Raw genomic sequence first — 25997 nt, 5'->3', positions numbered from 1 at the left:
CATGCGGACCAAGTCCACGCTGTGTTTGTGGCATAGAGATGTTAACCTTGCTTTCTTCCTCTGACATCTCCCCCCAACCTCTTTAAATAGAAATTTGACCAAGGTCTCCTTCATCTGCTGAGTCTTCCATGTCCATGGACAGTTTTTCCTCCATTTCTTCACATTCTCCTGCACCTTCCTCAACATTTTGCCTGCTACCATGCGCCCTTGTTAACCCCTTCAGCCCCCGGGCATTTTGTGTTTTCCATTTTGTTTTTTTCCTCTCTTTCTTCCAAGAGCCGTAACTTTTTTATTTTTCCGTCAATCTTGCCATATGAGGGCTTGTTTTTTGCGGGACAAGTTGTACTTTTAAATGAAACCATAAGTTTTACCATATGGTGTACAGGAAAACAGCAAAAAAAAATCCAAGTGTGGAAAAACTGCAAAAAAAAGTGTGATGGCACAATAGTTTTGGGGATGTTTTATTCACGGTGTTCACTATATGGTAAAACTGATGTGTGGGCATGATGCATGAGGTCGGTGTGAGTTTGTAGACACCAAAAATGTATAGGTTTACTTGTATCTAAGGGGTTAAAAAAATTCACAAGCTTGTCCAATAAAAGTGGAGCACATTTTGCGCCATTTTCCGAAACACATAGCGTTATAATTTTTCTGGATCTATGGCTCATTGATGGTTTATTTTTTGCATTTCGACCTGTCATTTCTAATGGTACCATTTTTGCGCAGATGCTACATTTTGATCGCCTGTTATTGCATTTTGCGTAAAACTTGCGGCGACCAAAAAACGTAATTTTGGCGTTTGGAATATTTTTGCCACTACACCGTTTACCAATCAGATTATTTTTTTTTATATTTTGATAGATCGGGCATTTCTGAACGCAGCGATACCAAATGTGTATATTTATTTTTTTAACCCTTTAATTTTCAATGGGGGTAGAGGGGGATGATTTGAACTTTTAGGTTTTTTTTTATTTTAATAGTTCCCCAGGAGGCTATAGCGATCAGCAATCCGATCGCTCTTATCTATCTGCTGATCACAGCTATACAGCTGTAAACAGCAGATTCAGTCACTTCCTGTTTCTCTCTGCTCTCAGCTGAGGGAAAACGAAAGTGAAACTTCATAGCTGCAGGCATCATCACATGACCCTGTGCTATGATGGCAACCACCGAAAGTCACGTGATCACGCACGTGACTTCCGGTGGGGGCGGCGGTAAGTAAAAATCATGGCCGAGCGCATATAGATCTCGCTGCCAGACTTTGGCAGCGAGATTTAAGGGGTTAAGTGTTGCGATTTGAAGCGATTCCACTCAACAACATGCAGGCACATATGTCAGCTGTTGAAAACAGCTGATATGTTTGCCGACCACCGCCACCTGCCCGAGGCAAGGGGCGGGGCTTAACGGGAAACGCTCCATGACAGCTATATCCGTCCATGGTCGTGAAGGGGTTAATCCCTCTCCCCCATCGTCCTATGCCTGCCGCCTTGGTGATGATGAACATCTGGACCTTATTGATGTTGGTATCCCTTGCACATATGAATCCTCCTGTACTTCCTTCCCTTCCTCTTGTCCCACCCCCTGACTCCGAATAGTGTTTAGCGTGTGCTCCAGCATGTAATTGACTGGAATTGTCATGCTGATAATGGCATTGTCAGCGCTAACCATAATTGTCGCCATGTCGAAACTGTGCAGAAGGGTGCATAGGTCCTTGATCTGAGACCACTCCAGTAGCGTGATCTGCCCCACCTCTGCATCTCGTTGGCCCAGGCTATACGTCATGACGTATTGCACCAGTGCTCGACGGTGCTGCCACAGATGCTGTAACATGTTGAGAGTCGAATTCCAGCATGTCGATACATCGCATTTCAGGTGATGAACCGGCAGGCCGAAAGACTTCTGGAGCGATGCAAGTCAGTCAGCTGCGATAATTGAATGGCGGAAGTGAGCAGAGAGTTTTCGTGCCCTGTGCAGAAGGCCATCTAGGCTGGGATAGTGGGTTAAAATTGCTGGACAACAAGGTTCAACACGTGAGCCATACAAGGCACGTGTGTCACCTTGCTCAGGTGAAGGGCCACACCCATGTTTGCAGCATTGTCGCAAACGGCCTTACCTGGCTGCAGGTTGAGTGGAGACAACCATTTACGAAACTCGGACCGCAGGGCTGCCCACAACTCCGCCGCTGTGTGACTCTTAATTCCAAGACATTTCAAGCTAAAGACCAATTGATGCCGTTGAGCTCTGCTTCCAGCATAGTAAGGAGGTGTGCGTGATTCCTTGTGCGCAGTTACAACGCTGGTGGCCTGACCAGGCAGGCTTGGGGCGGAGGTGGAGGACCCAGACGAGGTTGAGGAGGCAGAAGCAGTAGAGGAACTTCGACATACAGAGGATTGACGCACAAGTCGTAGGGACGGCAAGACTTGTTCAGCAGACCCTTCTCCATCTATCACCATAGTTACCCAGTGCCCAGTCAGCAACATGTAACGCCCCTGTCTATTCTTACGGGTCCAAGTATTGGAGGTGAAATGCACCCGTTCACACACAGAGTTTCTTAAGGAAGCGGTGATGTTGTGTGCGACATGCTGGTGTAGCGCAGGCACACCTTTCTTAGAGAAGTAGTGGCGACTGGGCATCTGGTACTGGGGCACAGCGACGGACATAAGGTCTCGAAAATCCTGTTTGTCCACCAGGCGGAAAGGCAGCATTTCGGTAGCCAAGAGCCTACAGAGGGATAAAGTCAACCTCTTAGCTTTGTCATGGCTCGGAGGAAATGGCCTTTTATTTGTCCACATCTGAGGGACAGGGATCTAGCTGCTGTGTGGAGACGGTAGTGAGTAGTGTGTCCGTGAAAAAATGCAGGTTTGTGAGGAAAGTGCAGGCGGAGACATGATGTCGCCTTCATCCAAAGTTGGTGCTCTCAATGTCTGAGAGAGCTCTACACTAGCACTTGTCTCCCCTTCCAAACCAACTGATGGCCTACCAAGCAAACTGCCTGTTGCGGTTACAGTGGTGGAAGGTGTGCGTGGAAAACCAGGTGTGACAGCTGTCATAGAAGATGAAGAGCGCGCGGATGCACTGGAAGGGGCAGGCAGTGGTTGGCCCACTACGCTAGGCCGCATTGCAGCACGGTGAGCTTCCCACTGGTACTTATGCTTGTTATTCATTTGACGATTCACGGATGAAGTTGTCAAACTGCTGAGGTTTTGGCCTCTACTTTTAGATTGATGACAAATTTTACATATCACATGATTTGGGAGATCCTTTGCAAGGTCAAAAAAGGAACAGGCTAGGCAAGGCTTAGAGGACATGCGACCTGCAGAGCCACCCCGACTTGTGCTCAGAGGCAGAGTGGTGGCTGAGGATGCATTCGTAGACGTGCTTCGAGTAGTCCGACTCAGTCCAGGAAGGCGCAAGGTAACTTCGTCGTCAGTTGCATCCTCCTCCACCGCCTCTGGTGACCTCCTCAAGTGCCTGACTGTGGGTTGACAGTAAGTGGGATCTAGATCTTCATCATCAAGCGTTGTGTTTTCACTCTCCTCGCCCTCAGACCTAGCCTCTTCCTGCCCTGACCGAATATTTAAGTTGTCATCCCAATCTGGTATCTGCGTCTCATCGTCATCAGTATGTTCCTCATTGTCTCCACCAACAGGTGTTACAGTTTGTGAATGAGGGCTTACATCATACTCAGAAACTTGGTCATCAGGGCCTGAATCTGAGTCACAAAGCTTCTGGGCATCACTGCAGACCATTTCCTGGTATGTACTCACTGTAGCTTGGGAACAGACCTCTGATTCCCAGGTTATAGTGTGACTGAACAGCTCTGCAGACTCAGCCATCTCTGTTACACCATACTCTGCATGGCGGGTGAAGACTTGAGAGCTGGGAGAAAGCAAGTTTGATTGGGATGACAACTCAGAGGACTGTTTTTTTTATGTTGTAGTTAACGGATTGTCCACGGAAAGTAGTAGACATCTTATTTTTGCTGGAAGATGGCCTATCTTCAGCAGATGTTAATGTAGCTTTCCCACCTTCCCCACGGACACAAACCTTTTTCCTTTTCCAACACGCCTTTTCCCCTTTCCACCAGCATCTGTCCTTTTGCCACTCATTTTGTTAGCGGCAAGATTGGCCACTTAAAATGAGGTAGCAAAAATTGATAGGTGGTGTAGATTGCAGAGGTGGTCTAGCTTTAGTGACAGCTGAAGAAACAACACTGACTATCCCAGACAATGCAACTATGGCCATAAAACTGTCAGCATTGTTTGCTATAAAAATAGCGTAGCAAAATGTGCAGGAGGGTAAGATACAGAGATAGTGAAACTTGCTTGGCACCAGTGGGACACTAATTTTGTATAGCAGACACTGTTTGGATGCCACTAAGTTTCAGCACTGTTGGCTATTAAAATAGCGTAGCAAAATGTGCAGGAGGGTAGAATGGAGAAGTGGTGGGACTTGCTTGGCATCGGTGAGACACTAATTTTGTATAGCAGACACTTTTGGGATGCCACTAAGTTTCAGCACTGTTTGCTATTAACACAGCGTAGAAAAATATGCATGAGGGTAGAATGCAGAGGTGGTGAACTTGCTTGGCACCAGTGGGACACTAATCTTGTATAGCAGACACTTTTGGGATGCCACTAAGTTTCAGCACTGTTTGCTATTAACACAGCGTAGAAAAATATGCATGAGGGTAGAATGCAGAGGTGGTGAACTTGCTTGGCACCAGTGGGACACTAATCTTGTATAGCAGACACTTTTGGGATGCCACTAAGTTTCAGCACTGTTTGCTAATAAAATAGCGTAGCAAAATGTGCAGGAGGGTAGAATGCACAGGTGGGTGAACTTGCTTGACACCAGTGGGACACAAATTTAGTTTAGCTGACACTTTTGGGATGCCACTAAGTTTCAGCACTGTTTGCTATAAAAATAGCGTGGCAAAATTGGGCAGGTGGGTACAGTGGCCAGGTTTTGTGGGTACCAGGACAGGAAAGGAAGCCTCACTTTCTATCCCTCCTAATGATGAAATGCAGCAAGGAATTCCCTGAGTTTGCTATAAAAATAGCGTGGCAAAAGTGGACAGGTGGGTACAGTGGGCGTGTTCTGTAGGTACCAGGACAGGAAAGGAAGCCTCACTTTCTATCCCTCCTAATGGTGAAATGCAGCAAGGATTTCCCTAACCTGAGGTACACAGACGCTGTTATCTGAAGCTGTATACACCGTTTGCACGGACCTGCCTAGCAGTTATGGCTCTGAGCGGCTGGAAATCAGCCCTGAAAAGGGCTGAACTAAACAGTGGTCCCTAATCTCTACAGTGCTGTGTCTATAGCGTACACAGCATGAGCAGTGGCAGGAGCAGCGTGAGCGGTGACTGTCACCAACACGCACAAGGCAGATAATGGCGACGTGACGGAAAATGGCCGTATTTATAATGCAAGGACATGTGACATTCACAGCCTATGACACATGCCGTTGCTTGTCTGGCAAAAAGTCCAGTGTGTGTTTCTGTGATTGGCTGACATCCTGGCCCGCCCCACTGCACGCGCGCTTAGGAAAAAAAAAAATGGTGATTGGCATTCTCTCAGCACCACAGATCTAAACCACGTCCCCCCGCACACTTTACGCTGACATTTGATAATATTGTGAATCACAGTGACTCACACTATTACAGTGAAAAGCCAGCTAGTAACTAGCTAGGCTTTTTGCTGATAGCTCAGTTACGTTCGATAACGGTTCTATCTAACTTTTAGCAAAAAGCTCGTGTTCGAGTTCGATCTCGAGCACCCCCCAAACTCACTCGAACATGAAATTGGCGAACCTCGAACATTGCTCATCTCTAATGTTGATTGGAATCATAAATTGAGCTAACTGCATGAATGACTAGATTGCAGGGCAGGTTGCCAGGGCCTGTGATAGCAATGCGTCCCGGTTGGACAGGGCCTTGTGAACGCACTAGGGCATAAGAGTCACGTTGAATAGATTTGCTTCCATCCTTGACTATACTGGTAGCTAGGCCACCTCTGTGGCGCAGGTGGCCTTCGGCAGGATTAACCACGGCTCTTACAGGTATGGTGGTTATGTCTCCTTTTCCAACTGAGAGGATTAGGGTGGCGCCATTGGCACCGGCATAATGGCACTCAAAGACAGGGTTCCACTCCTCGGATTCTGTAGAAAATCAATCGTGTGACCCTCCAACCGTATGGGGGTCAACATAAGCCACACCGTCCTGTGCATACGTTACACCCTCTTGTCCGGGTTTGTCGAGGTCAATAAGCTCATGAGACAGCACAGAACGGGTAGTATGTGGTGGGGGCCTATGAGGTTTCAGAACTGGAGGTGCCACTGAGGGTACTGGAAGATTGGGACAAAGTAAACCGGGTTCACGCACCGGTCTATAATAGGTGCAAGCTGGGGTAATGACTGGTAAAAGTAGTTGTGGCTTATGAGGTGTTATGCCATCAGTGGGTGTAGCAAGATGGCCGCCACAGGAAGTTCCAGGCACCTGACTTCTGGGAGTACTTCTATGTTGGGACACTATGGGTGTAATGGGAGGGGCAGGAGCTACAGACTGAGCCAGGGGTGTTGCCTTTAGTGCCTGTAAACCAGTATGCATTCCAGCATATGAAGGGGGCTGTGATTAGTACCAGACAATGAGGCACAACCGGCACTGAAACTTGTGGAGAAAGACATTTAGTGATTCCAGACACAGCAACAGGCAGAGGGGGGTAATGAAAGGGACTGTGAGAAGTGACAACCGAATGGGGTCTTTGTGCTCCACAATTATAACAAATATCACAATAATCAGGATTTTGGCAATCACAAACAGGACAAGTCCACCTGCCTGCACTGGCCATGCTACCATTGTAGGACGGCGGAAATAAGGTTTGTAAATCTGTCACTTGAACCTTTAATTTTTCACTTAAAACATAGCCATACAGCTTAACAATTCCTTGGTCCACTTCTATCTCCCCGTAACCTTCTTTCTGCAAAACTGCAGCTGTCTGAAACCAAGCTTTTGCTGTCTCTAACAAATTATTATCCTCAAGTATACCCTTCTTAGAGGTCAATATGGACTTCCATACACTGGGTTGCAGCCTGCCACCTGGTGGTAGTCCTACTACTTTACTCAATTTCTTACACTCATTAGTATACTCTTCTACCTCTCGTTTACGAACTAGAATTACAGCGGTTTTAGCTCCTTCTGGAAAAAACGATTTCTTTTTGAACAGAGTATGCATAGTGTATAAATTAGTCTGGCCAGCACTAATCAGAATCCTTCCCACCTCGTTGTGTACCTTCTAACACTGAATCACAACAGTGGCGCGTGTCTGAATACACAGGGGAATACCCTGATTCTAACACTATCATTCACCTGAACCCTTCCCTTCTCGCACGAGTGATTTAGACACAGGCAGTGATCGTGTTATATAAAACACAGGGGGATCGCTAGTTCCCACACTTTTGTTCAAATCCGAAACAAACTCAAGACTGTAATGCGGGCTTTGCACGTTGCGACATCGCAAGCCGATGCTGCGATGTCGCATGTGATAGTCCCCGCCTCCGTCGCAGGTACAATATCTTGTGATAGCTGCCGTAGCGAAAATTATTGCTACGCCAGCTTCACATGCACTCACCTGCCCTGCGACCGTCGCTCTGGCCGGCGACCCACCTCCTTCCTAAGGGGGCGGGTCGTGCGGCGTCATAGCGATGTCACACGGCAGGCGGCCAATAGTGGTGGAGGGGCGGAGATGAGCAGGATGTAAACATCCCACCCACCTCCTTCCTTTCGTATAGCCGCCGGCGGCAGGTAAGGAGATCTTCCTCGCTCCTGCGGCTTCACACACAGCGATGTGTGCTTCCGCAGGAACGAGGAACTGCATCGTACCTGTCGCGGCATCGGCATTATGGAAATGTCGGAGAATGCACCGATGATACGATAACGACGTTTTTGCGCTCGTTCATCGTATCATCTAGCATTTACACAGTACGATGTTGAAAGTGACGCCGGATGTGCGTCGCTTTCGATTTGACCCCACCGACATCGCAGGTGCGATGTCGCAACGTGCAAAGCCACCCTAAAATACTAAGAGCTGGAAACATATAAGCCCACTCCTTCCTCCTCCAAATTCCACAGGTTAGTACCCCCCTCGCTCTCTGTATAAAGACTGCAGTTGTGGGTAATCGACCCCTCCTTCTCTCCGCCTGATTCTTCTAACAGCTGCAGGTAATTAACCCTCTGAGGACTAAGTCAGAGTGGAGAAATTACAAGCTCTCTCACTGCGGAGCTCGCCCCTTCTCCTGTCCTTAATGAGTCACAGATGTCAGTCCTCTGCATACGAGCCTGTGGGCAGCTGCTGCTTAAAAAGCCCCCTGCGTCTCCCTCTTTGCAGCTCCGTGACATACAGGCAGTCAGATCCTGACCTAAACCCAGCATTCAGGAAGTCTGAGTTCTTCCTTGTTTCAAGGCCACCGATGAAAAAAAATGGCACACTGTAGGCCTGCAGTGTAATCTCTCCCAGATCAAAGGCCAAACCTTTCTCTGAAAACCTCCTGACCCACAGGCAAAACAACACATACAATGTATATGAAGCTCACCTGTGGTTTTTGAGAGTGATCAGTACAAGATTTCTCCCGTGCCGCCCCCATACTCTGGAACGCTCTACCTCAGCATATCAGACTTTCCCCTACCATGGAAAGCTTCAAGAGGAACCTCAAGACCCATCTCTTCCAACAAGCCTACAACCTACAATAAACCTCAGTCCAGTACACCACTGCGCAACCAGCTCTGTCCTCACCTATGGTACCATCACCCATTCCCTGTAGACTGTGAGCCCTTGCGGGCAGAGTCCTCTCTCCTTGTATACCAGTCTGTCTTGTACTGTTAATGATTGTTGTACGTATACCCTCTTTCACTTGTAAAGCGCCATGGAATAAATGGCGCTATAATAATAAATGATAATAATAATAATAATAATAATAATTCTCATTGTCGAGGGACCCTCGGGTACTTGGAAACAGCCTCCTGGATCTGAAAGAGAAATTTAGCCAATAGTTCTTTTGGTGGCTCCACGTTTGGAGCGCCAACTGTTGAGATGAGACTACAATGGGTCTCTTAAGGTCTGACTGCCGTCTCCAAATTATCTGGAATGTCATGTGTGCACGCGAGATAGATAATAATTGAATAGGCCGATTATGACTCTCTCGCTCATGACTGACGCGAACAACTCTATCTCTTTATTTCCCAGACAAAGCTTTTATACTATAGGTGTAGACAAAAGTATAGTCATTATTATTATTTATTATTATAGTGCCATTTATTCTACGGCGCTTTACAAGTGAAAGAGGGTATACGTACAACAATCATTAACAGTACAAAACAGACTGGTATAGGAGGAGAGAGGACCCTGCCCACAAGGGCTCACAGTCTACAGGGAATGGGTGATGGTACAATAGGTGAGGACAGAGCTGGTTGCGCAGTGGTCTACTGGACTGAGGGTTATTGTAGATTGTAGGCTTGTTGGAAGAGCTGGATCTTGAGGTTCCTCTTGAAGCTTTCCACGGCAGGGAAGAGTCTGATATGCTGAGGTAGAGCGTTCCAGAGTATGGGGGAGGCAAGGGAGAAATCTTGTACGCGATTGTGGGAAGAGGAGATAAGAGAGGAGTAGAGAAGTAGATCTTGTGAGGATCTGAGGTTGCGTGCAGGTAGGTACCGCGAGACTAGGTCACAGATGTAAGGAGGAGAAAGGTTGTGGATGGCTTTGTATGTCATGGTTAATGTTTTGAACTGGAGTCGTTGGGCGATGGGAAGCCAGTGTAGGGATTGGCAGAGTGGCGAGGGGAGAGGTGGATTAAGCTGGCCGCAGAGTTTAGGATAGATTGGAAGAGTGCAAGAGTGTTGGACGAGAGGCCAGAGAGCAGGAGGTTGCAGTAGTCGAGGCGGGAAATGATGAGGGCATGCACTAATGTTTTTGCTGATTCTTGGTTAAGGAAGGCACGGATACGGGAGATATTTTTGAGTTGTAGTCTGCATGAGGGGAAGAGGGCTTAGATGTGTGGCTTGAAGAATAGAGCAGAGTCGAGGGTTACTCCAAGGCAGCGAGCTTGTGAGACTGGGGGGAGTGAGCAACCATCAAGTTTGATGGAAAGGCTTGTTGGAGGAGATGAGTGAGGAGGAGGAAAGACAATGAACTCTATTCTGTCCACGTTAAGCTTTAGGAATTGCGCAGAGAAGAAGGATGAAATAGCAGACAGACATTGTGGTATTTTGGTTAGTAGAGAGGTAATGTCAGGTCCAGAGAGGTAGATCTGTGTGTCATCGGCATAGAGATGATACTGAAAGCCGTGGGACTCTATGAGCTGTCCCAGGCTGAAGGTGTAGATGGAGAACAGCAGGGGTCCAAGAACTGAGCCTTGGGGGACACCGACAGATAGGGGGCGAGATGAGGAAGTGGTGTGAGAATGGGAGACGCTAAACGTTCGGTTGGTTAGGTATGAGGAGATCCAAGATAGGGCCAAGTGTGTGATGCCCAGAGATGAGAGAATCTGTAGTAGGAGGGAATGGTCTACTGTGTCAAAGGCAGAGGACAGGTCCAGGAGGAGGAGGATAGAGTAGTGTTGCTTGGCTTTGGTGGTTAGTAGATCATTGGTGACTTTGGTTAGGGCAGTTTCAGTACAGTGATGTGGTCGGAAGCCAGATTGTAGCCAGTCAAAGAGGGAGCAGAAGGAGAGGTATGAGGACAATTCAAGATGGACATGCTGTTCCACTAATTTTGAGGCATAGGGGAGAAGGGATATGGGGCGATAGTTTGACACAGAGGATGGGTCAATGGACGGCTTTTTGAGGATGGGTGTAATGGAGGCATGTTTAAAGCATGAGGGGAATATACCACTTGTTAGAGATAGGTTGAAGAGATGGGTTAGGGCTGGGATGAGGACTGCGGTGATGTTGGGGATGAGGTGCGATGGGAGCGGGTCAAGTGCACAGGTGGTTAGATATGATCTTGAGAGTAGAGTGGAAAGATTGTTTTCTATCATGGTGGAGAAGGTGGATTTGGAGGAAGAGGGTTGAGTAGCTATAATAAGGGGCTGTGGTGATTGTGGGCCAAAGCTTGCTCTGATGTTGTCAATCCTCTGCTTGAAGAAAGAGGCAAAGTCTTCAGCTGAGATGAGAGGAGAGGGAGGTGGTGCAATCAAGTATCGCAGGTTGGGGCTCAGGACATATAGGAATTTGCATAGTCTCTGCTGGATTGGTCAGTCCAAACTTCATCTGTCTTCCATATGGTATTCATTAGCTGGGCGTTGAACAGGATGCAGCAGACATCTTCAAGTTACATGTGCTGGTATACTGTATTAAGGAAAATCACTAAATATGCAGTATATATATATATATATATATAGCCGTTGGTGTCCCCCAAAATTCAGTTCTTTGACCCCTGCTGTTCTTCATCTACACCTTCGGCCTGGCACAGCTTTTTGAGTCCCATGGATTTCACTATCATCTCTATGCCGATGATACTCAGATCTACCTCTCTGGATCTGACGTTACCTCTCTACTAACCAAAATCCCACAATGTCTCTCTGCTATGTTATCCTTCTTCTCTGCGCGATTCCTGAAGATTAACATGGACAAAACAGAATTCATTGTTTTTCCTCCTCCTCATTCAACTCCTCTACCAAGCCTATCCATCAAAGTTGATGGTTGCTCACTCACCCCAGTCTCACAAGCTCGTTGCCTTGGAGTAACCCTCGACTCTGCTCTATTCTTCAAGCCGCACATCCAAGCCCTCTTCACCTCATCCAACTACAACTCAAAAATATCTCCCAGTTCTGTGCCTTCCTTAACCAAGAATCAGCAAAATCATTAGTACATGCCCTCTTCATCTTCTGCCTCGACTTCTACAACCTTCTGCTCTCTGGCCTCCCTTCCAACAATCTTGCACCCTTCTAATCTATCCTGAACTCTGCAGCCCACTTAATCCACCTCTTCTCTTGCTATTCTGCAGACTCCAGTTCAAAACATTAACCATGACCTACAAAGCCATCCACAACCTGTCTCCTCCTTACATCTGGGACCTAGTCTCTCGGTACCTACCTGCATGCAACCTCAGATCCTCAAAAGATCTCCTTCTTTACTTCTCTCTTATCTCCTCTTCCCACAATTGCTTACAAGATTTCTCCCGTGCCTTCCCCATACTCAGAAATGCTCTACCCGAGCATATCAGACTCTCTCCTACTGTGAAAAGGTTCAAGAGAAACCTGAAGACCCACCTCTTTCGACAAGCCTGCAACCTACCATAATCCTCAGTCCACTGCGCAACCAGCTCTGTCCTCACCTATTGTATCATCACCCATTCCCTGTAGACTGTGAGCCCTCGCGGGCAGGGTCCTCTCTCCTCCTATACCAGTCTGTTTTGTACTGTTAATGACTGATGTACTAGTTTTCATGTATACCCTTTTTCACTTGTAAAGCGCCGTAGAATTAATGGCGCTATAACAATAAATAATAATAATAATAATTAGTGATGAGCGAGTATGCTTGTTACTACTAGGTACTCGCACGAGTATCACTGTACTCGGGCTACTCGGCGGGGACCGAGTAATCTCGCGATACTCGTGCTGTACTCGTGGTCTTCATTTCTGCATGTTGGCGCTCTTTTGAGAGCCAGCCCTCATGCAGGGATTGGCTGGCAGACCACTGCAATGCCACAACCCTGTTAGTTGTGGAATTGCAGTGATTGGCCGGCCTGCACAGCGTGACCGAGCCTTTATACCGGCGGGCACGCTGTGCTCTGCTCACAGCCATCTAGACAGTGAGTGCAGGGAGAGTGTTGCTGCTTCAGGGAAAGGTTTGCGGCCCTTTATAGCTATTTCCGTAGCAGGGCTGCAAAGTGTGACCAGAAGTCCTTCTCAGGACTATTCTAGTTGTATACAGGCAGGCAGGGTATAGCCAGGTCGGAGTACAGTAGCAGAGTCCTTCTCAGGACTATTGTTGCTGTATACAGGCAGGGTATAGCCAGGTCGGAATACAGGCTAGTGACCAGAAGAGTCCTTGTCAGGACTATTGTAGCAGTATACAGGCAGGCAGGCAGGCAGGGTATATAGCCATTCCTAGTGGTGACCGTATACCAGCCTTCATCATATCTGGGGCTGGTGTACACAGTCTAAACCAGTCCAGATAGTGTCAGACTTCTCAGTAATTGTCGCTCCTAAAACCTGTTAGGTTCTTAGTGCGTCCGTGCTTACATTTAAAAACCGCACGTGTGTGCCTGTCGGTGGCAGCGTACAGGTGCACGTTTTGCACAAACTATTATATAACGCACAAGTCTAGTGAATAATACACGTCAGTCAGCAGTGGCTGATAGTGTCAGACTTCTCATTAATTGTCGCTCCTTAAAACCTGTTAGAATCTTATTGCGTCCGTGCTTGCATTTAAAAACCGCACGTGTGTGCCTGTCGGTGGCAGCGTACAGGTGCACGATTTGCACAAACTATTATATAACGCACAAGTCTAGTGAATACACGTCAGCACAGCATTGCAAAATGCGCAAGGGCGTTGGCAAGGAACAAGGAAGTGGACATGATGGTGGTGCAGGCAGAGGCCGAGGTCGTCGGCAAGCTCTAATTTCGCCACAACAAAGGGCCACATCTACTCGCTCGCACGTCCTGTCCCAAATTCTTGGGGACCGCAGCAGTACACCGCTCTTGAACCAAGACCAGTGTCAACAGGTTGTTAGTTGGATAGCGGATAATGCTTCCAGTCAGATTGGCACCACCACAAACACTCTGTCTTCCACACGGTCAAGTGTCAGTAGCCGTGATACTGCACCGCACATTTCAGAACCTGATCCTCCTTCCTACCACAAGGCTGAGTACACGTCCTCGGACATTACTGATCCCACACTTGGACACTCGGAAGAGCGGTTCACGTTTCCATTCGCACATTCTGGCCTCTCGCCAGCTCATGTTGAAGTGGGTCATGAGGAGATCGTATGTACAGATGCCCAAATATTTGAGCAGCCACGTTCTCATGAAGTTGGCAACGTGTCTCAACAAGGGGTGGACGATGATGAGACACAATTGTCAGGAAGTCAGGAGGAGGAGCAGGGTGCGGAAGAGGAAGACGACGTGGTGGATGATCCAGTAACTGACCCAACCTGGCAGGAGGATATGCAGAGCGAGGACAGCAGTGCACAGGGGGAGGGAGGCGTAGCATCCCAACAGGCAGTAAGAAGCAGGGTGGTGGCCCCAGGCAGAAGTCAGGCAACCGTTCCCCGGAACAACAACACGATACAAGGTGCCTGTACAAATGTTAGGTCTTCCCGAGTCTGGCAGTTTTTTAAGTTGGCTCCAGATGATTCTAAAAAGGCCATTTGCAACACCTGCCATGCCAGCATCAGCAGGGGTACCAAAACTAGCAGCCTGACCACCACCAGCATGATCAGGCACATGTCAGCCTAGCACCCGACTTTGTGGGAAGTACAACAGAGTCGAGGAGCAGTGCTTGCTGATGTCACTGCTACGTCTTCGCTTGTTGTGCATGCGAGCCAATCCCCTGTCCATGCTGCCTGCGAACAAGCCTCCTCCGGTCCTGCACCTGCAGTTGCCTATGCAGAAATAACACCATCATCAAGCACGTCCTTGTCCCAGCGCAGCGTTCAGTTATCCATTCAGCAAACCTTTGAACGCAGGCGCAAATACACTGCCAACGCCCCACATGCCACAGTTCTAAATGCTAACACTTCGCGACTGCTTGCGCTGGAAATGTTGCCTTTTAGGCTGGTGGAGACAGAAGCATTCCGCGACCTGATGGCGGCAGCTGTCCCATGTTACTCGGTCCCCAGTCGCCACTATTTCTCCTGGTGTGCCGTCCCCGCGTTGCATAACCACGTGTCACAAAACATCACACGTGCCCTGAACAACGCTGTTTCACCCAAAGTCCAACTAACCACAGACACGTGGACAAGTGCTTGTGGGCAAGGCCGCTACATCTCGTTGACGGCACACTGGGTTAATTGTGGAAGCTGGGACCCAGTCTGAGCGAGGGACGGAACACGTCCTTCCCACACCAAGGTTTGCAGGCCCTACCTCAGTCAGGGTTTCACCCACACTCTACAGCTCCGGAATGTCATGCTCTTCAGCCTCCTCCTCCTGCGCATCCTCATGCACTTTACCCTCCACACCAGTCCCAAGCTGGAAGCACTGTAGCACTGCCTCGGCGAAGCGGCAACAGGCTGTGCTGAAGCTAATCTGCATAGGTGACAAACCCCACAATGCAGAAGAGGTGTGGACAGCTCTGAAACAGCAGGCAGATCACTGGCTCACACCTCTGAACCTAAAGCCAGGAAAGGTCGTGTGTGACAATGGCCGGAACCTGGTGGCGGCTTTGAGGCGAGGCCAGCTGACACATGTTCCATGCGTGGCCCATGTGCTCAACCTCGTGGTTCAGCGGTTTATAAAGTCATACCCAGAGCTGTCTGATCTGCTGGTAAAAGTTCGGCGCCTGTCTGCACATTTTCGAAAGTCACCTACTACTTCAGCCGGCCTTGCCGGCTTTCAGCGCCGTTTGCATCTTCCGGCTGACAGACTGGTGTGTGATGTCCCCACGCGTTGGAATTCAACTCTGCACATGTTGGTCAGGATATGTGAGCAGAAGAGGGCAGTTGTTGAGTACCTGCATCACCTAAGCCGTCGGGGAATGGGTCAAACTCCACACATAACACCTGAGGAGTGGAGATGGATGTCCGACCTATGTACCATTCTCCAAAACTTTGAGGACTCCACCAAGATGGTGAGTGGTGATGACGCCATTATTAGCGTCACCATACCGCTTCTCTGCCTTCTAAAACGGTCTCTGCTCAAAAACAAACATGATGCATTGCAGGCGGAGCGCGATGAGTTGGAGCAAGAAACAGTAGTGGGTGTGGGTGATAACACACAGCCCAGCCTCGTCTCATCACAACGTGCAGTGGAGGACTATGACGAGGAGGAGGATGAAGACATGGAGCAACTCTCCGGCCAAATTGAGGATATGACATGCAGTCATATCCTCGGTTCAGCGTGGCTGGCCAGAGGACAGGGTAGATGAGGAGGAGGAGGAGGAAGACAGCATGTTCAGTCATCGTGTTGGTCAGGATACTGAAGTACTGGCTGTTAAGAGTCTGGTGCACATGGCTGACTTTATGGTAAGCTGCCTGTCTCGTGACCCTCGCGTTAAGAACATCTTGGCCGACAATCATTACTGGTTGGTAACACTGTTAGACCCACGCTACAAGGAGAACTTTATGTCTCTTATTCCCGAGGCGGAGAGGTCAACCAAAATGCAGCAGTTCCGGAAGGCCATAGTCACGGAAGTAGGCAAAGCATTCCCCTCACAAAACGCTAGCGGCATAGGTCAGGAATCAGTGGACAACCAAGGCGTACAGCCGAGAGAGGCACAAGTCCAATCCGCCAGAGGTAGGGGAACAGTCTTTAAGATGTGGGACAGTTTTCTCAGCCCCTCATGTACCACAGCCCCTGAGGTGCGGGGTAGTGCCACAAGAAATCCTAAGTTTGCCCAGATGCTCAAGGAGTACCTTGCAGATCGAACAACTGTACTCCGACATTCCTCTGTGCCTTACAATTATTGGGTATCCAAGGTGGACACGTGGCATGAATTGGCTCTCTACGCCTTGGAAGTCCTGTCCTGCCCTGCCGCTAGCGTTTTGTCAGAGCGTGTTTTTAGTGCCGCAGGTGGAATCATTACAGATAAACGCACCCGCCTGTCAACTGAAAATGCTGACAGGCTGACTCTGATCAAGATGAACAAGGGTTGGATTGGGCCAGACTTCACCACACCACCAGCAAATGAGAACGGAATTTAAAGTTTGAAACGGGAATTTGCCATGTACCTCCACTCACCCATGGGTACACACTTCTGGACTTTGGATAATTGCTGGACTGCTCCTCCTTCTCCTCATGCGCCACCATGATAACCGTTACAATAGTTAGGCCTTTGTTTCAGGTATACCCCCAGTGGTAAATTTTTTCGCCCATTCTTTCAGAATGGACATTACAACGACAGGAGACCCGCTCCTTTGCAATGGGAACAATGTTTTGAGGCCCTCATGCACGTCTCTATCCAGGGACAACGTGGAGCCTCCCAATTTTTGGCTGCCCTGCCAAAGGGCTATACTACAATAGACCCACTTCCTCAAAATGGGCACATTAGACTCAAGAGGCCTTCATGTACGTCTCTTCTCAGGGACATCGGAGTGCCACAAAATGTTTTCACTTAAAATCTTTCATGTAATCTCCAAAAGTAACATACACCAGCTCTATCTCACTATTGGGTATGTGCCCTTAACATTTCCGCCATGAAAATTCATTTTGGTGTCATTTTGAAGGTTTTCTGGTGAGTCCGTAAAAATGGCGTAAAACGCGGACAAAATTGTTCACAGCTGTGACTTTTGAGTGATAAATGCTTCAAGGGGTCTTCCCCATGCTGTTGCCATGTCATTTGAGCAGTCTTCTGAGACTTTTGTGACATTTTTAGGGTTTCTACATGCTGCCGGGGGTCATTTCATAAAAATACTCGGGTCTCCCATAGGATAACATTGGGCTCGGTGCTCGGGCCGAGTACACGAGTATCTTGGGATGCTCGGCCCGAGCCTCGAGCACCCGAGCTTTTTAGTACTCGCTCATCACTAATAATAATAATTATTCAGTAATGCATGTTTTATGGACAAATGAATGCCACGCTGGGACATCGAAGCTGATGTCGCTGATGATGATTGCATCTGGCTAAAAGCAGGTTGGGAGCAGGAGGCATCATCGCCTGCTTCCTAGACCGCAGTTTGTGAAGCATGCAGCACCGTGGAAGTGGCAGTTGTTTCACTCTGGAACTCAGGCTTTATTCCACTAGCTAACACCGAGGATTTAAAAAAAATCAGTTTAAAAAAACTTCAAAATTCCCCAGGGGGTAATGGTTCAGACACAATGGAGCACAGCATCAGAAGGTACTCCCAACTGCTTTTTTTTTAAATTGGGAGGATTTGCAACAGTGCATAACATGCCAAGGAGTTAAAAAAAAGTCTGATTCCGCAGGGGGCCATGTGTAACACACCGTGGAGCACAGCATCAGAAGGCACTTCCAACTGCTTTTGAAAAAAAAATTGGGAAAATTTGCAATAGTGCATAACATGCCAAGGAGTTAAAAAAAAAAATCTGATTTTGCAAATTCCAACTTCGAGGACCCTCTTCCCCTGCGACATGCTGCTATGAAAAACTACAGAGTTACTTAATGGCCAATACTTGTAAAATAACTGATAAACCGTTACTGATCTAATGGATTTTTTTTTTTTAAATTAACGTAAACATGATGAATTTTCCAAAAATAGGGAGGGTGGGTGGGAGATTGCTCTGTTTCTGTGCCTAAAATGGATGACCCCACTAACTGACAAATCCTTATAAATCCCCTAATATTCCCTCCTCCTCTTGACTACGCCCCCAATGCTATTTCAAATCCCTTATTTCCGCACCCTCTAAATATCTTTAACCCTTGCCTAACCACAATCACTTGTTCCCAATTTAATTCCTGTCCTAACCCAGTCATGTTGGCCTCCCTTTTAAGGCAGGGCCCAGTACGGCCTCTCTGGAATGCTATCACAAGGCACTGCACTGTCACTGGCCCTATAGCTGGAGATTTATAGAACTGCTAGCAGCTACTGGACACTGTCTTCAGCCCTTAGAAGGACTATTTATTAGTTGGATCTATGAACGCTCTGCCACACACAATACAGTGTATCTACACCACCAGCTCCTTATCACTGTGTGTTCACAAAATGGCGGCAGCCTTATATAGCCCCTATGACGCTGTGCGGCCAGGCCAATCACAGTATCACCACAACAAAGATGGCTGTGGCGTTACTGTGAGGGCAAGCAACGTCAGATGTGTTCATTGGCTGGAAAAAGGCGCCAGGAAGTCAGAAATGAAAATGGAAGTATTAGAGCGGATGTTGTTTATTAGTTGTTCACTGAATGGTGCGAATAGGCTGTTTTCCGTCGGATACCGAATAGTGGCGAATACATTCACTCATCCCTAGTAATACTCTGACAACATTTCCCAGCAGCGACCTGGGTGTCAGAGATGTGTCCAGGCATCTTCCCCATTTTGTTCTCATTACATTTTCACACTGTCTCCATCCATTTTAGTGATTTCCCGGCCCCCCTGAGACCTCCTGGGGGTCTGTCTGATAAATGCTCAAGTTCCCCATTGACTTCCACTATACTCATTACTCTAGTCTAGTCGAGCCCATCAGAGCGCCTGGCCTGCTGGATTTGAGTAATGAGTACCCGAGAATTTTACTGCTCGCTCATCACTACTGTTTGTAAAAAAAAAATGAAACACTCTCTTATATTATTTTTTTCCCCCAAAAAAGCGCTAGGGCTTATATTCCAGAGAGGGCTTACTATTGGAGAAACATGGTAGGGGCTAAGCTTAGCCCCCCATAAAAGCAGATCCACCCCCCCTTCCCAGGAGAATCATACTTACCAGACCTTGGACATCTGCGTGCCTCCCAGCTCCTGCTGCGATCTTCGGCGGGTGCTCCCAGCAGGAATGCTTCACATTCCCCTGTTTCTCGCCAACATACTCACATACATCAGATCGCAAACACACGCATACACATATGCCGCTACCGCGTCAGCAGCCGGGCTGCTTGGATCCGAATCCGCAGTGCCTTGAGGGATCTCCGGACCCGTGGGGACGGGATCGCGCACCCACTTGGAATAAAGGGGGGATATTTACACGGGGGGGTTATGTTTGAAGTTCGTGACACCACCCGTAGTGTGTGGTAAGGTAGAGTACCACTGCTGCAGTTGGCAGTACCCCATGGTGATGGTGTGGGCCAGGTGTTTAACCCCTCCACGAGTAGGGGGAATGCCCCGGGACTCAATGAGGGCAACGGGGAGGTGCCGTTGGGATGGTAAGGGTAACTCACTCAGTCCAATAACGCTGACACCGACAACTGTGGTAAACCAAAGTTCTTGACACCGCTGCCGCTGGGAGGGAGAACGCCTGGATCCCGTGCCCATTGGTGTTGCCTGTTAGTCTGTGACCTTTTTCCTTGGCACCTAGTTTTTCTGATTGGTCCCTTGAGTATAAAACTGGTCTGGTCCCGCTCACCAGTATGGCTAACTGGGTGAGCTTGCTCTCAGGGTTCACGCTTGGGATTTTCTGGACCATATAGTGGGAAAGTCCTATCCCCCTCGTTGCGCTAGTACCCCGATTTTGGAGCGGGTGGAGAATGGATCTTGAAGGCTCCGTCCTCGTTGGGTAAATTGTCAGGACACCTGAAGCTACTTCCTGACCCAGGATACATGTTCCCCGTCATGCCCTGGCCCCTGCCCGGTGATGGCACAAGGCCGATGGCTGTCCTCCTCGACAGTTCCGTGCACCTTGTCATGATCCCCTGCGACCGGGGTCCAGCTCCTACCAGGCCCAGACCAACATCTGCCACCTAGTAATTCCAAGGAGCCCAGCTCCTGACCTCTCCTCTCGAAAGTCACTGCTCAACTCACTGTCTCCTGATATCCTCACCACCCTTACCAACACCCCAAGTGGGCGACCCTATTCCACTCATGCCGTCCACTGGTGTGTCTAATGGTTGTGGTGCAGAGTGTTCCTAGGATTTTGATTAGCTTGTTCTTGGCAACACCAAAAGTCAGGGACCCGTAACCAAGGAGGAGGTGGATACTGTGCAGAAGGGAAGAATGCACAATACCCTGTGACGACCTGATAGGCCAGGGCGTCACACACACACATCAGATCACAGCTACAATCACACATCTGGCAATACTGATTGCTATCAGCCAGCAAGGGAAGATGGGATGCATGGCAGTGGAGTGTGAGGAGCTGTGGTGGAATGCATAAAGAATCTGCAGTGGAACGCATAGAGGACCTGCAGTGGAATGCAGAGAGTACCTGGGGTGGTCCACCGCAGGTCCTCTATGTACCACCTTGGATCCGCCATGCATTCCCCCGCAGGTCCTCGAGCTCCACTGTACTGTGTCCCAGGTTCACCTACTAGCCAGAAGTTATCGGTATCACTGGATGTGGTGAGTGTGTGCTATCTGATGTGTTATTGTGTGTGGGACCTGATGTGTATGTGTGCGATCTAATGTAGATATGTGTGATCTGATGTGTATGAGTGTGTGATTTGATGTGTATGTGTGATCTGATGTGGGTGTGATCTGATGTGTGTGGTTGTGCAATATATTGTCTGTGGGTGCGCGATCTGATTGTGTGTGGGTGTGTGATCTGATATATGTGGGTGTGTGATCTGATGTGTGTGGGTGTGTGATCTGATGTGTGTGGGTGTGCGATCTGATGTGTGTGGGTGTGCAATCTGATGTGTGTGGGTGTGCAATCTGATTGTATGTGTGATCTGATGTGTGTATAGGTGTGTGATCTGATGTGTGTGGGTGTGCGATCTGATGTGTGGGTGTGTGATCTGATATGTGTGGGTGTGCGATCTGATGTGTGTGGGTGTGTGATCTGATGTGTGTGGGTGTGTGATCTGATGTGTGTGGGTGTGTGATCTGATGTGTGTGGGTGTGCAATCTGATGTGTGTGGGTGTGCAATCTGATTGTATGTGTGATCTGATGTGTGTATAGGTGTGCGATCTGATGTGTGTGGGTGTGCGATCTGATGTGTGTGGGTGTGCGATCTGATGTGTGTGGGTGTGCGATCTGATGTGTGTGGGTGTGTGATCTGATGTGTGTGGGTGTGCGATCTGATGTGTGTGGGTGTGCGATCTGATGTGTGTGGGTGTGCAATCTGATTGTATGTGTGATCTGATGTGTGTATAGGTGTGCGATATGATGTGTGTGGGTGTGTGATCTGATGTGTGTGGGTGTGCGATCTGATGTGTGTGGGTGTGCGATCTGATGTGTGTGGGTGTGCGATCTGATGTGTGTGGGTGTGCAATCTGATTGTATGTGTGATCTGATGTGTGTATAGGTGTGCGATATGATGTGTGTGGGTGTGTGATCTGATGTGTGTGGGTGTGCGATCTGATGTGTGTGGGTGTGCGATCTGATGTGTGTGGGTGTGTGATCTGATGTGTGTGGGTGTGCGATCTGATGTGTGTGGGTGTGTGATCTGATGTGTGTGGGTGTGCGATCTGATGTGTGTGGGTGTGTGATCTGATGTGTGTGGGTGTGTGATCTGATATGTGTGGGTGTGTGATGTGATGTGTGTGGGTGTGCGATCTGATATGTGTGGGTGTGTGATGTGATGTGTGTGGGTGTGCGATCTGATGTGTGTGGGTGTGTGATCTGATGTGTGTGGGAGTGCAATCTGATTGTATGTGTGATGTGATGTGTGTGGGTGTGCGATCTGATGTGTGTGGGTGTGTGATCTGATGTGTGTGGGTGTGCAATCTGATTGTATGTGTGATCTGATGTGTGTGGGTGTGTGATCTGATGTGTGTGGGTGTGTGATCTGATGTGTGTGGGTGTGTGATCTGATGTGTATGGGTGTGTGATCTGATGTGTGTGGGTGTGCGATCTGATGTGTGTGGGTGTGTGATCTGATGTGTGTGGGTGTGCGATCTGATGTGTGTGGGTGTGCGATCTGATGTGTGTGGGTGTGTGATCTGATGTGTGTGGGTGTGCGATCTGATGTGTGTGGGTGTGTGATCTGATGTGTGTGGGTGTGTGATCTGATGTGTGTGGGTGTGTGATCTGATGTGTATGGGTGTGTGATCTGATGTGTGTGGGTGTGCGATCTGATGTGTGTGGGTGTGTGATCTGATGTGTGTGGGTGTGCGATCTGATGTGTGTGGGTGTGCGATCTGATGTGTATGGGTGTGTGATCTGATGTGTATGGGTGTGTGATCTGATGTGTGTGGGTGTGTGATCTGATGTGTGTGGGTGTGCGATCTGATGTGTGTGGGTGTGTGATCTGATGTGTGTGGGTGTGTGATCTGATGTGTGTGGGTGTGTGATCTGATGTGTGTGGGTGTGTGATCTGATGTGTGTGGGTGTGTGATCTGATGTGTGTGGGTGTGTGATCTGATGTGTATGGGTGTGTGATCTGATGTGTGTGGGTGTGTGATCTGATGTATGTGGGTGTGTGATCTGATGTGTGTGGGTGTGTGATCTGATGTGTGTGGGTGTGCGATCTGATGTGTGTGAGTGTGCGATCTGATGTGTGTGGGTGTGCAATCTGATTGTATGTGTGATCTGATGTGTGTATAGGTGTGTGATCTGATGTGTGTGGGTGTGTGATCTGATGTGTGTGGGTGTGTGATCTGATGTGTATGGGTGTGTGATCTGATGTGTGTGGGTGTGCGATCTGATGTGTGTATAGGTGTGTGATCTGATGTGTGTGGGTGTGTGATGTGATGTGTGTGGGTGTGTGATCTGATGTGTGTGGGTGTGTGATCTGTTGTGTGTGGGTGTGTGATCTGATGTGTGTGGGTGTGCGATCTGATGTGTGTATAGGTGTGTGATCTGATGTGTGTGGGTGTGTGATCTGATGTGTGTGGGTGTGCGATCTGATGTGTGTATAGGTGTGTGATCTGATGTGTGTGGGTGTGTGATGTGATGTGTGTGGGTGTGTGATCTGATGTGTGTGGGTGTGTGATCTGTTGTGAGTGGGTGTGCGATCTGATGTGTGTGGGTGTGGGATCTGATGTGTGTGGGTGTGTGATCTGATGTGTGTGGGTGTGTGATGTGATGTGTGTGGGTGTGCGATCTGATGTGTGTGGGTGTACGTTCCACTGCAGATCCTACTGTTCAGCATCTGGTGAGTGTGATTGGGGGTCTTCTATCGTCTTTCTTCTCTCTTTTGGGGGTGTCTGCTTTCTTTATTGAAGTGTCCTGCAGTATTCTGTAATTTCTTTTCAGCAGCGTGCACACTTTATTATTGAACCGCGACTAGGGCTTATTTTCAGGGTTGGGCCTATTTTTAAGCCTTAAGGCTACTTTTCATGCTGCGACATCGCTAGCGATGTCATTAGCGATGTGAAATTGTAGATCGCAAGTGCGATCTTTAGGATCGCACATGGCTCATTTTACGCATGTGCAATCTCAAAAGATCGCACTTGCGATCTAGAATTTCACATCGCTAATGAGATCGCTTACGATGTCGCAGCATGAAAAGTAGCCTTTACACCAAAAATGCTGAAAACTTCTGCTAGGGCTTATTTTTGGGAAAGACTTATTTTTGGAAAAACACAGTAGTTCTCATCTTTTCCTTCAGATGCCGGTGTCCCGCTGCTCAGATCCATGTTCACCTGGAAGCTGGAGAAAGGCAGGACGGACAATTCATCCCTGCTGCTACAACTGCGTCCTGTGTTCAGAAGGAGAGATCTCCAATATGACCGGTAGGTACAGTAAGAAGCTGTACATGGTTTTTTTTTTTTAGCAGAAACTAAAAAAAAAAGTATCTGCTCAGTCACAGACTCGTTGCTACATAAGATGCTTCTTCACTTCTGTGGAGACAGGAGGGTCAGTGGGTGGTCTCATCTGCTGGCTGTCTTCAGAGCAGGGCTCATCCCAGTGAGCGCTCACACTCCATCATGGACAGAACACTACTCAGACAGCAGAGTGAGGGCAGGGGTGTATCTAGGCTTTCCAGCACCCAGGGCAAGAATTCAGTTTGATGCCCCCCTAACCCAGCAGTTTGGGTGGTCGTCATGTGACCAATCATTCATATGTGATTTGCACACTTAGGGGTACTTTGCACACTACGACATCGCAAGCCGATGCTGCGATGCCGAGCGCGATAGTACCCGCCCCCGTCGCAGCTGCGATATCCTTGTGATAGCTGCCGTAGCAAACATTATCGCTACGGCAGATTCACATGGACTCACCTGTCCTGCGACATCGCTCTGGCCAGCGACCCGCCTCCTTATTAAGGGGGTGGGTCGTGTGGCGTCACTGCGACGTCACACGGCAGGCGGCCAATAGGAGCGCCCACCTCCTTCCTTCCGCATATCCTACGGGAGCCGCGATGACGCAGGTAGGAGATGTTCCCCGCTCCTGTGACTTCACACACAGCGATGTGTGCTGCCGCAGGAACGAGGAACAACATCGGACCGTCGTGTCAGCATAATTATGGATTACGCCGACGCTACACCGATGATACGATTACGACGTTTTTGCGCTCGTTAATCGTATCATCTAGGCTTTACACACTACGATGTCGCATGCGATGCCGGATGTGCGTCACTTTCAATTTGACCCCACCGACATCGCACCTGCGATGTCGCAGTGTGCAAAGTACCCCTTACAGTCATGTGACGACAAACTTCTCTTAATAATTCTCTCAATGTTCAATGAAAAATGTAGAAAGAAAAGCTAATTGTCATATGAAAGTATGAAAGTCACACAGGAGGGGAGCAGCCATGTGGTGGAACCATTGAGCAGAGTTGAATTGTGACAGTGGGTATGGAGCACCCCACAGGGCCTTGGGGTAATACTCATCGCTGGGCCGGTGAAGAGTCAAGGAATGTCACGGGTGGCCCTGTCCGGTTTCATGACTAGAGATGTTCGAGGTTCGAGGTCCGCCAATTTCATGTTTGAGTGATTTTGGGGGGTGCTCGAGATCGAACGCGAATGCGAGCTTTTAGCTGAAAGCTCGACAGCTCGAGTTACGTTCGATAACGGTTCGATCAGCAAAAAGCCTAGCTAGTTACTAGCTAGCTTTTCACTGTAATAGTGTGAATCACTCTGTGATTCACATTATTATCAAATTTCAGCATACAGTGTGCCGGGGGGACGCGGTTAGATCTGTGGTGCTTAGAGAATGCCATTTTTTTTTTCCTAAGTGCGTGTGTAGTGGGGCGGGCCAGGATGTCAGCCAATCCCAGACACACACACACACAGCTAAGTGGACTTTTTGTCAGACAAGCAAGGGCATGTGTCTTAGGCTGTCCATGTCACATGTCCTTGCATTATAAATACGGCCATTTTTCCCTCACGCCGCCATTATCTGCTTTCTGCGTGTAGGTGACAG

General features: G+C 48.6%; 1 protein-coding gene across 1 annotated transcript in view; it reads left to right on the top strand.

The window, feature by feature from the left end:
• LOC142316646 (vomeronasal type-2 receptor 26-like) overlaps positions 1 to 25997 on the top strand; it is a 123051-nt gene that overhangs the window by 74874 nt on the left and 22180 nt on the right. The window contains exon 2 of the mRNA XM_075352637.1: positions 24240 to 24363. Within this exon, the coding sequence (XP_075208752.1) occupies positions 24240 to 24363 (124 nt within the window). The remainder of the gene's footprint in view (positions 1 to 24239; positions 24364 to 25997) is intronic.

This window comes from Anomaloglossus baeobatrachus, chromosome 1 (assembly GCF_048569485.1).
Source record: "Anomaloglossus baeobatrachus isolate aAnoBae1 chromosome 1, aAnoBae1.hap1, whole genome shotgun sequence".
Classification (NCBI taxonomy): domain Eukaryota; kingdom Metazoa; phylum Chordata; class Amphibia; order Anura; family Aromobatidae; genus Anomaloglossus; species Anomaloglossus baeobatrachus.
The sequence above is the reverse complement of the archived record's forward strand: the minus strand, read 5'-3'. Positions and strand labels throughout refer to the sequence as shown.